This window comes from Protopterus annectens, chromosome 6.part0, assembly GCF_019279795.1.
Source record: "Protopterus annectens isolate FY-2018-M chromosome 6.part0, PAN1.0, whole genome shotgun sequence".
NCBI classification, from domain to species: domain Eukaryota; kingdom Metazoa; phylum Chordata; order Ceratodontiformes; family Protopteridae; genus Protopterus; species Protopterus annectens.
The window spans coordinates 1572168441-1572185603 of NC_056737.1; the positions used below are offsets into that span (position 1 = coordinate 1572168441).

Below are 17163 nucleotides of genomic sequence, written 5' to 3' on the forward strand. Positions count from 1 at the left end.
ATATTTATAGATATCTTTTCTTGATGAAAATGTGCTGAAAATATGAACATAAATTTCAACAAATTATAGCAGACTGGAATGCAAAGCTGAAGGCAGAAGAGATGAATGGAAGTTTAGATAAGACAATGGTCATGGTAACAAACAAGGAAAGCAGAAAAAGCTAAACAAGTGAAATACAAGAGAAAATAATCAGACAGGTTAACAATTTCAAGTATCCAGTACTTCAGCATGGCACAGAAACCTGAGGTGTGAAGGCAGGGTGGCTGAGGAAGTTCAATGTGATAGAGATGGTGTCCACAGTGAGTAATAAATAGATGAAGAAATGAGAATATTAGCACTGAAGACAAAGCAGCTCCTGTTCTAGAGAAGGTCAAGAAGAGCAGACTGGTGTGGTTTGGTCATATACATAGGAAAGCAGAATATAATTTGGTAAAGCATATTTTGGAATACCAATATAAAGAAAGGAGGAGATGTGGTTGTCCAGCCAAGAGAGAGATGGATGGATTTAATGAGAAAACCTGTGACAGACATGACTGAAAATAAGAGAGTGACACTAAAGTGAGAGGTACCAACAGCTGACACAATGCCCTAACCCCATCTAAAATAGGAAACAGAATGATGATGCTGCTGATGATGTGATGATGATGATGGTGGTGCTTGTGAAAATGTGCTCAGCCTTTTCCAAATATGTCGGACTACATTCTATTTCTTTGTTCAGTCACTACAGTCAACAAACAATTGAAGCACTAAGACTTGGAAAAGGCATTCTTTGCCATTTGCGTTCCAGCAGGCTGCATGTAACCAGTGCCATGTGTACTGACTGAAAAGAACTGTAACCTAAAATCAGCTTGGGGTAGCTTACAGAGCATGGAAGTTTGGAGAATAAAGATATTTAGAGGATATCCTTGTGCCAACAGAGCATACAATTCTTTGAACCATTCCTAAAAGGAACTTTTGATTAATTTAGTATTCCCCAGCAAAGCTGCTCTTTTTATTTGCAGGGATATGAACACAGTGTGTGGAAACACAGTATTGTCTGACATTATGGGACATTCACATTTCATTTCTCATAAAGTAAGGCAATCATCTGTTTGCAGATGATTTATTTTCAAGTAGGAAAAAATGAATTAATTATAAGCTTCTTGCTCCCACCTTGCATGAGCATTTCAGTAATGTCATTGTGTTGTGAGCAATTTTGACTTTTATGCATGACAGTCACCAGGTATCTGAAATCTGGAAGCAGTGTGCATGAAAAAAAAAAAAACAGTTCTACCTCCGGAAAAGTGATTCAGCTTACCACTGTCTCAGTTATACTTCCATTTTCTTATCTATAATACTAAATTTTAGGAAAAAAATGCTTGAAAATATTTACTCATTCTAACTCTACAGAGATCAGCATCACTTGAATTGTCTTTTTATCCATTTGGACTTTACTTTCCACAAAACTGTAGAATATTCTTCCTTAATCCATTTTGGGTCCTCCAAGCCATTTTAGCTAAGCAGCTGGTGGCATCAGTCATTTCCATGCAGTCCATTCTACTGTAAAAATGGCACAATTCAGGATAGCACCTTCACTGCCACCTTACATCTGGGCTGGGAGCATCTTCTTAGCCTACCTTGGTACCCCATTCCCTGCTGAGAATGGAATTGCCTCGGGGACCCAGACTGATTCAGACTTTTCATCTGAACTTGCATATGTTAGAAGGTGTATTAGAGTCACTGTAAGTTGATATTAATTCACAGCTGTATCCCAGTGATGCATGAACATTTATTGGTTTAATTGCCAACTTTGCACCCTAATGACCTTTGTAAAGCTTGATTGCCTTAACCCCAGTACTGATAATCTTCTACATTCCTTAACTAGATGAAGATTGTTTCTAAGGGAAGTTAATGGCTGACTTTTTCTATTTGCAAGGGCAGGCTTATTCCATGATTGTGTAAGGTGTTATGTTCATAGGTTCACAGGTAATTACTAGGCAATTGATCTGCAAGGATCTTAAGAAACCTAGTCTTACGTTCCCAAAGTAGTTTTCGTTGGCCCTTATGTTTTGAGTATGAATAACTCAAAGATGGGCCAAACAAGTATATGATGGGATATTATTTGTTGCCCCTATCCATGAGGGACATGGGTGATAAGTTGGGGGGGAATTTGCGGTTTCCCATCCACTGATCTAAATTCGGACTGACTAGAGTAAAAGAAGTACTTGATTTATGTGGTGTATAAGACAGTTCCATAGAAGCGGTATTCTCTGTGATCCATACCTATCCCTAAAACATCTCCTATTTACGCTGTGAAAGAGATTGAGATCCCTTGAGCTGGTGTGCTTGCTAACTTAGACTTATGAATGCATAAAAGGACAGAAACTGCAGGGTCTATTGAGGATCTATACACAAGGCAGAGGTTGCCTCTTAACGGTTTGTAGGACAGAGAGAAGAGGGATAAGACTTTGACACAACCTGCATAGCTTTTATGGTTTAAGCCATTGATTTTTTTAATTGGAAAGCATTGCATTCTTTTAAATTGTGAGAAGTGTTTGGACAGGTACAGAACAAAAGGGACATTATATTTAGTTACTGTCCTAATGAGAGCCAAGTACACTGGAATGATTGCAGTGCTGAACCAGGACACCATACTTTTAGATATAAGCAGTGCAATGAAAAAGCACTTCCTTAAAATACTGGATACTTGGTTCATTTTCTACATAGGTTTCCTGATCACTCATTAAAAGACCAAATTTCAGTAAGGTGTTATTGATGTGATAGTTACAAAGGAAGTCATGTATGCCAAAGAATATACAAGAATACAAAAAGAATATACATTTCTTGGCATATAGTTTTAGTCCAATGTTTTGACACCAGCTATTTGCTTGGGAAAGACTCTGTTGGAGAATTATAGTGTCCACTAGGGAGTTTATGGTGTCACCAAGTTTATAGTCATCAGCAAATTAGGTCAGCCATAAATGTTTAACATTTTTTTGACCTCTGAGAAGTAAATACCAAAGAGGAATGGCCTAAGGACTGAACCCTGGTTAATACCTCTACTGACAGGTCTTTTGGAGGAGGTAGAGCCACCTATGCTAATTTCCTGGGTTCTATTTGTGAGCCAGTTTTCTATCCAATGAGTTGCATAGGGATTTGCATTTAGCTGGGAGAGTATGCATGACATCACTATATCAGCAGTGTAGCCCTTACCTTTTTCTGCTATTGATACATGTTATAGCATTAGGTTCTTTATCTGGTGTTGCTGCCCCGGGGGTGCTTACCAGCTGCAGATATTCAAGCACAGGCTAGCTTTAAGTATCCTGTAGGAAACAGAATATAACTACAATTCCTGAAGCCTTTAAGAATGGTTCAGATTTTCTGCCCTATAGGTAGCAAAGCATAATGACAATTCCTGAAACCTTTTTTTTTTGGAGCATTTCAGGTTTTATGACCCCATGATTTTTTTTTCTGAGAACACAGTAGTTAAAGGAAATACTCATGGCTCTACTACCTCAGAATGAAGAGTGGTACCAATTGGCTTCTTTAAAGATTACAAAATGCAGCACAATATTCAATAATCGACTGGATCAGTTATGTAAGAAGTGGTAAATGGATATCCCTGGAGTGACTGTCTATGCTCTTTAGAAAACATTGGGCTACTGAACTTTCTTTTTTTTAACTTTGAAAGACACACACATTGATCAAATTTTAAATTGTTTGCTATATACCCTAAGATGCTCTGATGCTGTGGATCAGTGGCATATTCTTTGTTTTAATGTGGTATGCAAAAAAGTATGACTCACTCCTGTGTTCTCAGAAAAAAATCATGGAGTTGTAATTGCTACATTCCAAAGCAGTGTATCACACTATATTCATAACTCTTATGCTATCATGATCACTAGGTCTCAGAACTGACTCGTCATGATCACTAGATGTCAGAACTGTTTACCACTACCACATTACAAAACATATGATGTCATGATCACTAGGTGTCACAATTGTTTGACACTACCACATTCCAAAATATACGATGTCATGATCACTAGGTGTCAGAATTGTTTGCCACTACCACATTCCAAAACATATGATGTCATGACAATAGGTCTCAATTCTGTTTGTTATTGCCATATTTCAAAACATCAGCCCCATGATAAAGAATTGCTCCTTCCCTTTACATTCTTTTTACCATGATACAAAATTAGATTTATTATTTATTATTTTACATTTGTTTACCGGGTAGTGTCCGACTGAGCCACAAGTCCATTTTCAGCAGAGACCCGGGGAGAAAAGCTCCAAAAATGCATTACAAATGATTTACAGAGACAAGATGAAAAAGAAAAGCACAGCATTCATAGTTAAGGATACACACTAAGCAGGTGGTGCTGCAGTAGTGTTGTCGCCTCACAGTAAGATGCTGTCCGGTTCGATACTCAGCTAGAGCGTCTTCTGCGTGGAGACATGCGTGAATGGGCGTACCTTCGTTGAAGGTTGTGCATCAGGCCTGGCAAGCTGGTACATAAAAATCAACTGCCAATCATTAGCGGACCGGAGTTCCGCTGTGGCGACCCTTAACCAGGAAAAGCCGAAAGACACAAACAAACAAAATGATTTACAAAGGCATGATGAAAAAAATATGCATTACATACATAAAGATGTCCACTAAAAGCACAATATCGGCATTTTTTGAAGTGTCTGCAACTCACATACTAAAACTTTGGTTAATTCAGTATCTAAAGCTTGATCACTTCATTCTTATATTTCAAAATATGGCAATTAAATTCCAGTGCAAAGACAATACTTATGGATTTACTGCACATCAGCAAGTCAAATGGCATCAGAAATACTTGGTCTAAGGATCTAAACCTCTTCTGCAGCAGCAAAAGGATTGGAGGAACAGGTGTATCTTGTAGAGGATACCGCTGCTGTTGAACAGACTCCCCATTCACATAAAACAAAGTTCATCCCTGTCCATATTTAAGTGCAACTTGGAGCTGTGGATAGGAAACAGAAAATTTACCCCCAGGACTGCCCCTTGTACTACTAATGGACAGAGGCAGCTCCTAAATATTTGAATCCATGCAAGGGCCCCCTCAAATTATCTAAGTTATGATCCCAGCTATTCTTATTAGGGGTAATATATGTAATTATCAACCATGTGATTCATAAAGCCAATCTCTAACCAAATGGGATATGTTAATTTGAGAACAAAAAGGGAAACAGTCTAGAATTTAAATGGCCCAAAAGGGCAGCTAGTCAACTATTTACCTATGAACTGAAAGTCAGACTTAGTTTGTTGTGTGCTACATTGTAATGAAAGCAATTTAAAACAAATGCAGCACATATTTCCAGCATTCCAGATAAAACATATATCTTTGCATTGCAGACACTGGACAACAGCAAAGTTGTTTAAAAGTTCTTTAAAATGGAAACAAGAGTGGTCAGTTAGCAGTTCCTGGATTACAATGACGGTTCTAACACCTCAGGAATAAAATTGCAAAGGGTCTGTCAATACAAACTAAAAAACTGGAGGCCTTAAAACATGCAGCTCACTAGTTTATTTTGTTGAGCATTTACAATTAGAATTAAGGAGGCAAGAGCTGCTCTGACAACACAAATTAGAGTAATTCAAGCAAAAAAAAAAAAAAACCCTGAAAAGTAAAATAGGTTCTTGAAACTGTGCAAAATTCCTGTGGTCTCATACTGCTGTCATTCTATATACATGGAAGTTAAAAGAAATGATGTCCTTGTGTCTAGCATGACTCATATAAAGGGTGCTTGAAGTGAATTATGGGGGGGGGGGAACCTCCAAGAACACTTTACAGGGACAGATCCATTGAGATACAATAGCCATAACCATTTAATGATTCTAGCACATTAAAACTGTCAAGAGTACAAAGATATAATGAAATAAGTGAGATATAGTGGTAACCATAAATAAACACATTAGCTTTCTAGTCTCTTCCAAGGAAAACAACACTGAGAAAAACAAAAAACTTTACTAAGGAAATGCAGTAGCAAAAACACCTAGTACCCTATTTCTGGTTTGCTGAAATAATATCAGTAGAAAGAATTCAGATCTGAATGTTTTGGGGTAGCACCATACTTCTCAACTTATTTGGTTACAAATTCTAGACAAAGCAAAAATTAATGGAGGCTTGACAGTAAGTTGCAAAAATCCATGTTTTCCCCAACACACACAAAATCTTAGCAAATTATTTACATGTTCTCTCTTAGCATCTCTAATTATAAATCCTCAGTGGCAAATAACTTTAACCCATCTTCCAATCTCAGCTATTATTACTTTCTAAAAATTACATTGCTATTATTGTGATCTCTGAGCCTAAAGCTCACACACAGACACACACACACACACACACACACACACACACACACACACACACACACACACACACACACACCCACACACACACACACACACACACACACACACACACACACACAAAACCAATTACACTCACTTGTATATCCATATACCTTGCATATCTCCTTAAGAACAAGTGATTGAATAATGGCCCAGGAATATGTAACAAATCGCTGATGTCAAAACCATACAGTGGAATTCCCCTATGCCCTCTCAGCGTCTTAGCTCAAATATAAGAAACAAAGACAGAAAATCAAGTAAAAATTTTAAATATACTGCCTATATACTTAAAAAGTTTCTAGAATAGCAAAGTTTGTTTTAGCTGGAATTTTCTGAAGGATACAAAGTCTGCAACTCACATGGGTGTCATTATTTAGTGGCAGCCGTCCTCTAAAATTTCCCTGAAAGTTACACATTTTACAAAGAATAGACCAAAATACTTCTCACCCTATTTTATTATTATTTAATCATAACTATTTAATTAGTTAAGATTAGTTAGGTAGGCAGATAAGTCTCAAGATTAGAATTTGACTCTAGATTGCGTCTGCAGGTTTGAATCTCATGTTCTCCAGTCTGTGCCCAAAGATGTTAATTATAGACAAAAATAATGGGGAGGGGGGCAAAGAATCAAATAGTGACACATTTTAAATACTGTTTCCTTTTATTTATCTGATAACTAGATAAACCCACTGGAGAAGGAGTTTGTTTTCAGGCGCAACTCAGGAGTACTGTCTAAGTAACTTACTGAAAATTACAGAGTAGGTAAATGTAGGTGGAAGGCTTCAAAACATGAACTTTTAGCTGCAGAGACACTTTATTAACAGCTCAGAGACTCAAGTGCCAGACAGCTGTAATTCACTTAAAAAGTTAACAGAACAAATGTAAATGTTACAAGGACTTGCATTTTCTGAACAATAAAAATAATAACACTCTAACAACTATCATTATTGACTGCTACTGCTGCCCAAATGAAACCACTCATGCCCCAGGCATATGCCAAAACTATATATAGCTCCCATAAAAACCTATGTTATCAAACCTTGTCCAACAAAATTAGGAAGCTTGGCTAGGCTTAAAACGACCCGTCAGAGTCATTAGATGTGAATCTATGACTGTATTCCTCTAGAATTTACAAAAAAAGTGATGAATGTCTAGCAGTTGGTGTGAAGGATTAAGACTCTTAAGTTGCCACCTGTAGTCAAGGGTACAGGACTGATTCTCTTTCTACTGCTGTTTGCCTACTGCGTGATTCTCAGCAAGCCATTTATCTAAATAGTGCTCATTTGAGTGATAAAATTATGAAAGCTCAGTGAATTACCAGACCTGGATGTGTTGGTGGTGGTCTCCAAGCAAAGAAATGCACACAAAGACATCAGGTTCATCTCTGCACTCTCTGTTTAAAGCCATTTTCTTCATTTTCTTGCCCTTTTCCACATACTTTTCTTGTCATTCCCACAGCCATCCCCTGACATGCTTCTGTTTGTTCCCTGTTTAAAGCCATTTTGTTCATTCTCTTGCCCTTCTCCACAAGCTTTTCTTACCATTCCCCACATGCATCCCCCCACATGATTCTGTTAGTTCTTTATATGCTTTCAGGAGAAATCCAGCATTAGCACCTTCTATATTCTAGAACCTGTGTTTTCCATTCCATACCACTGTTTCTATGTGAAAAAGTCTGTACCCAGAAGAAAACTGTTTTTAAGTTTTAAAAACAGATGAGGTGCTTATGTTTCCATTATTGCTTGAACAGACCTGAGGCTATGAATACACAATGTGCTTCTGTTTCCATTTCTGCTTGAATGGGCTCATGTTGAGCAGAACATTTTTTTTTTTTGTTTTAAGTTTAAAAAAAAACAGAGACGGTGCTTATGATTCCATTCCTAGTTGAAATACCCAATGTGCATCTGTTTCTGTTCCTGCTTTAGTGGGAACCATTTTTGTTTTAAGTTTTAAAAAACACAGATAAGCTTTTTTTCTTTTGAAATTTAGTATTCTGAGGGGTGGGACGCTTACCGGGGCACATAGTTTCACAGTGGGGGAACTTGCCCCTGTATGTCCTGGTGTAGCACCACCACTGTTTAGAAGTCAACATAGACATGGCTGAAGACCTTAAACTTGACTGGATTGAAAGCACAGTAGTTAGAGGAAATGTCTATTGGTATAACACCTTAGAATAAAGAGGAAATAGGTGGGGTCAAAGAAGAAAAGCAGCATGTCAAAACAGCGTATGTGAAGATAACAGAACAGGTACACAGTCAAATCAGGTACAGAAATAAGGTATATTATGAGGAAAGCTGGTAGCAGAATGCAGAAGTAAAGGAAGTTATCTAAAGAAAGCCAGAGTTTAGGAAGAAATGAATGATAGAAATGATGGACCAGGGTACGCAGGAGTACTGGCTGTCTCACAAAGAAGCTGACAAAGCAGTTGCAATGGAAAAGATTAAGGAATCAGTGAAACTCTACCATCTTACAAAGAAGTTCTATCAGGCTGCAAGCCAATGACAGAAAGATAAAAATAAAGATCATAAGCAGACACCATTCATGAGGGTTGCCAGCAACAATATGCTCACCAATCCAAAGAACACTGAAGAGGAGGAAGGAGTACTTCATTAAGCTTCTAAATGAAGAAAACTCCACAGGGCCTATATTGGTATATGCACAGCCTAAAATGAAAAACTACAAAGTACACTAAGGAAAATGAAGACAGGAGTAATCAGATGAAGTCCGGACAGATATAATCAGGATGTAGAGTGTGTTAGGTGAGAAACGACTCTTGAGGTTACTCATTCAGGTATGGAGAGAAAGACAGATGTATCCAAGATACCTGGAGAATAAGCATTGTAGTACCAGTTCAAAAAGGGATAGTTACAATTATGGGCAGTACAGGTGGATCAAAGTCCTATCACACTGCATAAATGAACATTAGAGAAAGCATATTACAAGGTCCTAAGAAACATGATTTAGGCCGTATTGCAATGGTTCAATAGCCCAGAAACACTGGTAGAATTGGCATAAGTAAAGAGAAGAGATAATATGTAACCACGTATTTTTACAAACATGTTAAAATTTAACAATGTACTGCAACATTGATGCATATTTCATCAATTTCTGTACACTGAAACCTACAAAAGTTGGAAAAATAAAGAATGAAACTAGACCAAATGAAAAGGGAAAAGAAAGCCTTTCCTTTCATGATCAGTGAAAAAAGACAAAAGGCAAAGGCAAAACCCTAACAGTATATACAGACATAGTTTGCCCAAATAGAGGTGCTGTCATGGAAAGGTATTTTGGTCAGGTGATGTGTAGAGCTGGGGTTAAGACAGTAGCAGGGTTAGAGTTAATAAAGGCTCTGATTTATTTATGTAGTAACCATAACACTACCTCTGTCCCTAACCCCAGCCATGCATATTATCTTACCAAAACCTTTTCCCTAACAGTACTGCTACTACATAACATAGATAAATACACACAAACATACACACACACACACACACACACACACACACACACACACACACACACACACACACACACACATACATATATACAAACACACACACACACATATACACACACACACACACACACACATATACAAACACAGAGAAATATACAGACACACACACACACACACACACACACACACACACACACACACACACACACAGACACATACATATATACAAACACACACACACATATACACACACACACACACACACACACACATATACAAACGCAGAGAAATATACAGACACACACACACACACACACACACACACACACACACACACACACACACACAGCACACAGGCACACACACACACACACACACACACACACACACACACACACACACACACACACACACACATATACAAACACCCACAGACACATAAAAACAGACACAGACACACACACACACACACACACACACACACACACACACACACACACACACGCATACACAGGCACACACAGGCACATGTGCATGCACACACACACACACACACACACACACACACACACACACACACACACACACACACACCCACCTCTCTTAAAATGCCAGGTTTTTTTGATATAAAAAAAATGAGACCACAATAAATCATTTCAAAACTTTTCCCACCTTTAATGTGACCTATAACCTGTACAATTTAATTGAAAAACAAACAAATCTGTTAGGGGAAAAAATATAAAAAAATATAAAAAAATAAAAAACATTCAATAAGCTGGTTGGGTAAGTGTGCAAACCCTTAAACTAATACTTTGTTGAAGCACCTTTTGATTTAATTACAACATTCAGTCTTCTTGGGTACACACCTGCCATCAATTAAAGAGACTCTGCTTAACCCCAAATAAGGTTCAGCTGTCCTAGTAGGATTTTCCTGAAATTTACTCAGTTGCCTGCTACAGCAAAAGCCATGGTTTGCAGTGAGCTTAAAAAGCATCAAAGGGATTTCATTGTTGAAAGGTATCAGTCAGGAGAAGGGTACAAAAATATTTCTACAGCATTGGATATACCATGGAATACAGTAAAGACAGCCCTCAAAAAATGGAGAAAATATGGGACAACAGTGACATTTGAAAGAACTGTGCATCCTTTCAAAAATTGATGAAAAGACAAGACGAAAACTGGTCAGGGATGCTGTCAAGAGACCTACAGCAACACTGAAAGAGCTGCAGGAATTTCTGGCAAGTACTAGTTGTGTACTACATGTGACAATAGTCTCCCATATTCTCCATATGTCTGGGCTATGGGGTAGGGTTGCAAGATGGAAGCCTTTTCTTACACAGAAAAACATCCAGGACAGGCTAAAATTTACAAAACAATACATCAGGTCTCCCAAAAGCTTGTGGGAAAATGTGTTATGGCCTGATGAGGCCAAGGTTGAACTTTTTGGCCACAATTCCAAAAGGTACATTTGGCGCAAAAACAACACTTTGCATCACCAAAAGAACATCATCTCCATGATGAAGCATGGTGGTGGCAGTATCATGCTTTGGGGTTGTTTTTCTTCAGCTGGAACTGGGGCTTTAGTCAAGGTGGAGGGAATTATGAACAGTTCTAAATACCAGTCACTTTTGGCCCAAAACCTTTAGGCATCTGCTGGAAGGCTGAAGATGAAGAAGAATTTCACCTTTCAATATGACAATGACCCTAAGCATACATCCAAATCAACAAAAGAATGGTTTCACCAGAAGAAAATTTAAGTTTTGGTATGGCCAGGCCAGAGCCCAGACCTGAATCCAATAGAAAATCTGTGGGGTGTCCTGAAGAGTGTTGTGCACAAGAGATGCCCTCACAATCTGACAGATTTGGAGTGCTTTTGCAAGGAAGAGTGGGCAAATATTGCCAAGTCAAGCTGTGCATGCTGATAGACTCCTACCAGAGAAGATTGTATGTTGTAATTAAATCAAAAGGTGCTTCAACAAAGTATTAGTTTAAGGGTGTGCACACTTATGCAACCAGCTTATTGTATGTTTTTTATTTTTTTATATTTTATCCCCTAACAGATTTGTTTGTTTTTCAATTGAATTGTACAGGTTATAGGTCACATTAAAGGTGGAAAAAGTTTTGAAATGATTTAGTGTGGTCTCATTTTTTTACATCACAAACAAACTGGCATTTTGACAGGAGTGTGTAAAGTTTTTATATCCACTTTTAAGGCATAATCTATGTTTTAAGAATATTATCTATAAAATGAGTCTTTCTTTTGCAATTTGGTTCTGACCAGAATTCCTGATAATAACATTTTGCACAGGAGTTCCTTAAGATTACAGTGGAATGAGAGGTCATTTAACAAAGTAATCGAATTGTTTTCTGAAAAGGTGTTCAGTATGTACAATGGCCTTCCCACTGAAATAAAACTCATTGGGTCTTAAGCCTGTCTAAACAAATATTGCATGATTACATGGGTGATAAAAATGGACTTATTTGTAACTAAGATGGATATATTAAAAATGAGAAATGTATGGATGAAGACAATATTTTAAAGCAATTTAATTTGTTACAGAAATCGAAGGTTATCTGATAGTGTATTAGGACAGAAAAGTAAAATTTACGCTTAACATAATCATAGTTGAGAATTTACAATAATATTGCAAAACATGAGGCTGAATGTAAGATTACATGTTTGTGAGCAAATTTACAAATATTTGCCCATGAAACAGTGAAATTTCAAAATTATGAAATCTGAAAATCTAGAATTGTGTTTTTAAAACAGTAAAGTCTGTTAAAAAATAAATAAATGATTAATACTGTTCAATACAACAGAGAAGACATATAGTTATTTGAACGAGTTACTTATAAGTTAATGAAATAAACATACTCAGTCTAAATGTTATTTTTTTTATTTCTTTTCACTCACAGAAGCGTCTGATAAAAGAAATTAAAATGGTGACACGAGTCCTGTTCCTTTATATTCCACTGCCAATGTTTTGGGCTCTATTTGATCAACAGGTAAAACATATGACTTTAATGTTGTATATGTAACAGTTAACAGTAAGGCAAAATAAGATGCATAGATGTGAAAAAAGAAGAGACAAACTAGAGAAGAGCTGCTTTTTTACTTAAGTAACACGACTGCCAATCTTTTAATGGATAGCAATCCCATTCAAAGTATGGAGGATAAACGTTTCAGAAAATATTTTTTTCCTGTAGTTCATACCATCACAACAGAACTTTTCCCCTTGATAAACATCATCTATCAGTGTTCAATAACAGTTGTTCATGAACAGCTTACATATTCTCATATAGTAAAGAGAGCAGTCTTGACTTTAATGCATTAGCCTTTATATAATTCACAATTTTTACTATGTCACTAAGTACAGTTTAGATTGCTGACATTTTTTTCATAGCAAGAATTTCTCAATGAAGGAAGCATTCCTTTCATTTACATTCTAGTTGAAGTCCCTTAATCTGGGTAACTACTCCTGACTATGTTCCTGTCATTGAATCTGTACCATCAGAAAACACTCCTACACAAAACTTATATTCAAAATGACATTTGTTAACGGTGTAATCCTTCCTAGATTTTATATATATATATATATATATATATATATATATATATATATATATATATATTATATTATATACGGGTCTGCTTTACATTACCAAAAGTCCATAACACCGAAGATGAATTGGTCGAGACGAGAGTAACAAAACATGGCGAATCACATTGTTTTTCCCAGGGCAAATAAAAACTTGCCCAGCTTGGGGAATAATGCCTTTTTCCCTACTGCAGTGTGACCCCCTGAGTTGGTATATATAGTTGTGGGGGGTGGGAGGTGTACCCCCGCACCTAGGTGGATTTTAGACAGTACGGTGTGTTTTAGTGTAGTTTTGGGCAAGTGTTTACTTGCCCTGGGAAAACCAATGTGGTTCAGCATTTTAATTTTTGTTATTTTAATCTTAGCCAATTTGTCTTTGGTGTTATGGGCTTTCTGTAATGTAAGGTAGACCCATATATATATATATATATATATATATATATATATATATATATATACTCTTACAGAGCTGCAGTGTTTACAGTATCTGTACATTTGTCCAGTTGTGATGAAAATTACTTTATCTTTATATTTTAGCATGAGTCGGCTGTTCTATACCATTAATCAGTTCTTGAATGTATCAAGCAACAGTGTCATTCAAAAGAAATACTTCAGCTACCTTCTTTGCCACAAACTCATCCAAAATTTCCAAACAAACATCTTTGTAATCTTTCACAACTCCCATGATTTGTATATTTTTTTAGCCTTAGGAAGCTCAAATTCTACATTGTAAGATGACCATAATGAGCCTTTGCTTCTGTCAGCCTTTTAAGTCAATACTCTTTCTTTCAAACAACTGCATTGGTTTTGAGCTTATTAGCACTTCAGCATCAGTTATGGCGACAAAATCCAACTCAGTATATGAGGGATCATACTTCTGAGAGAAACTAATACCAACTCCTTTGGTCTTCATGTCTTTAGAATCACTTGCATCTTCATCACTTGGTCTATTGCTACTCCCACTTTCAGAAAAGGTGTGCTTTTCTTGACAAAACAGTCTGGTGAAGCTTCTTTTTTCATCTGCAAATTATGGTTTAAAATTCAAGTTTTAATCTTCCTAACTTAAGTAATAATGTTAAACTATAAATTTGCTCACATGCCTGTCATTTATTGACTGCAATCCTCAACAGTTTGTTAAAACCACAGATTGTATGAGGAACAGATCAGAAATATGAACCAAATCCAGGGCATTGTAGAAAAAAAGGACCAGATGACAGATAAGCACTCAGCACCCCTCCCCCACAAAGTACTCATGCAGCTTTCAACATTTTAGCCATCAGCATAACCTAGCAATTACAGCTACTTTCTTGCCTGTGCATTTCTCAAACATCAGACTACAATAAAATAAAACAGTCTTTGGGACTAATAAAAAATGCCACCATGAGCACTAGGAGCTGGAGCCAAAAAGGGATTATTTCTGAGATCATGGAAAATGTGATTCAGAGACATGCTAGATGCAATGAATAAAGATCTCATTATTGGTTAATCTCCATGTCTCTGAATCACAAGGTATTACCGCTAGTGCTAATCAGCACTTTTCTGCAGTAATCAGCACTGGTTGCCCATGCATCATTTTAACACAGGCACCTTCTCAGTCATTCTCAAAATGCACACACTCAAATGCACGTAGACACACACGCACACACACACACGGGCACACACACACACACACACACACACACACACACACACACACACACACACACACACACCTCTGTCTCTCATAAACCACAAATTACACTGAGTCAATAATACCAGACAATAGAGTTTCTTTCTTCCTGTTGTTTTGAAACTGAATCATGATGCTAAACTGATGCTTTATTAATATTTTAAGTGATTGCGACTGATATTTAAAAATGATCCCTGGTGTTGTCTAGTATTCCTTCTGGTTTTATCCAAAAGTCTTTAGCAAAGCCATTTTCTGATAAGACTCAAGGCCTGCAAAAACTACAACCATTGTTCGTGACTCCCTGCTGGATGAGGAAAGTAAATATATATATATATATATATATATATATATATATATATATATATAGTCTTTGAGTTGCTTAAACTGATAGAGCTGCTTTCTATTTTACCTGCTCCATTTTGTTTTCTATTTTAAGAAATCTGCTTGGCCTTGTGTTTTTGTTCTATGTGGCAAATAGACACTAGGCTGTATATTTCACATGTTTTTTCATTGATTAATTTGTTTCTTGAGTGATACTTAAATACACAGGAAATTTCTGTGTCTGTCTTTTCTGATAAGTCTCAATGCCCGAAAAAACTATAAGCACTGTTGGCGACTGCTGGTTATTTTTCCCACCCACTTTCCTATTCCTTGATCTGCTTACCTTATTGGTCTTGGGGCATATTTAGTATAAAACTTGCATTTTTCTGATTGTATATAAGCCTCACATTTGTGAGAAGCTGTTCTTCACACAGTGGCAGTTATTGCTGCCTTGTATACATGTGATCACCAAAAGTTGAAATTTTCCTCTAAAAACAACCTCTGAACTTTACCTCAGTCCTGGTTTACTCATGGGGCAACTAGTTTGTGCTGTGAGCAGCATTTACACATTTAGTTAAGACTATTCAGGTCTATCTTATAATAGCACTGAGGACAATTGCTGCTCAGAGAGCATCTGGTAGCATTGCTCATTAGGTTAGCTGCAGATTACACCAAGGAAAGCATCCTTCCCTCATCTGGTTACGAACACCCTCCACTACTATCCTTTCAGGTATACATTAGGACCTGCAACCATGGATGGGCACTTTTCTTGCTATCTCTGCATCCAACTTGGTGGGCATGGGCATCCTGAGGCAATGTAACAATTGCATTATGTACACTGATCACCACTTCATTCCCAAACAGACAAATACAGTATGTAAGAGATGTAGTTACATATTAATAGTGAAGGCTAGACTCTCACATACAGACACAAAAAGCAACAAACATGTTTTCAAAAACTCAAACATGTCACTCACCACACCCACAAAGGACCACACACATAGACCCATATACACAGAGGTGCTCACATGTAACTTACCAAACCTCAAAGGCCTTTCAGGCTCAGTTCTCAAAAACTCTGCATGCACACAAACAAGACAATTCCCATCATAACACATAAAGCTATATCTCATTGTGTCTCAACTACCAAGCCCATAAGGTGAAACAGTCCACAACCAAATATTCTGGTCCTAGGGGACTCCATCATGAGACACACTAATGCCCCTCTTATCAGGCTGGATATGGTGAAGGTTACAGTTAGTTACCTGTCAGGGGCCAGGACTCACCAGATCATGCAAGCACTCACGTCACCTATCCCTGAGTACTAGTATGACTCAGTCATAGTCCATGTGAGTGTAAATGGCCTAAGACATATCTCCTTTGACTATATGATGAGAGACCTGATTGTGCTCTCAGAATATGTGTCACAGGCAGGTATGAACCAAGCAATGAACAGCACTCTACCATCTCTAATGATGATGCCACAATACCAGAAGAAAATGACCAGCTTTAACAATTGGCTTAGCTACTGGTGTCATTCCTCCTGGGAGGACATGGTTGACAGGCCAGCCTGCTTTGTCATGGATGGCCTTCACCCATCACATCTAGGGTTTCAGATATTAGCCAAAAGATTATCCACCCCCTATAGTGCCTTTTCTAAGCATTGACAAACAGACAAACCTTCTAACATAACAAAAGCTACTCAAGACAAGCTAAAGGTGTTACTGCTCAATGCTAGGAGTTTCGACAAGAA

General features: G+C 37.4%; 1 protein-coding gene across 1 annotated transcript in view; it reads left to right on the forward strand.

The window, feature by feature from the left end:
- LOC122804006 (solute carrier family 15 member 2-like) overlaps positions 1 to 17163 on the forward strand; it is a 748008-nt gene that overhangs the window by 305403 nt on the left and 425442 nt on the right. The window contains exon 10 of the mRNA XM_044073688.1: positions 12738 to 12827. Coding sequence (XP_043929623.1) covers positions 12738 to 12827 — 90 coding nt within the window. The remainder of the gene's footprint in view (positions 1 to 12737; positions 12828 to 17163) is intronic.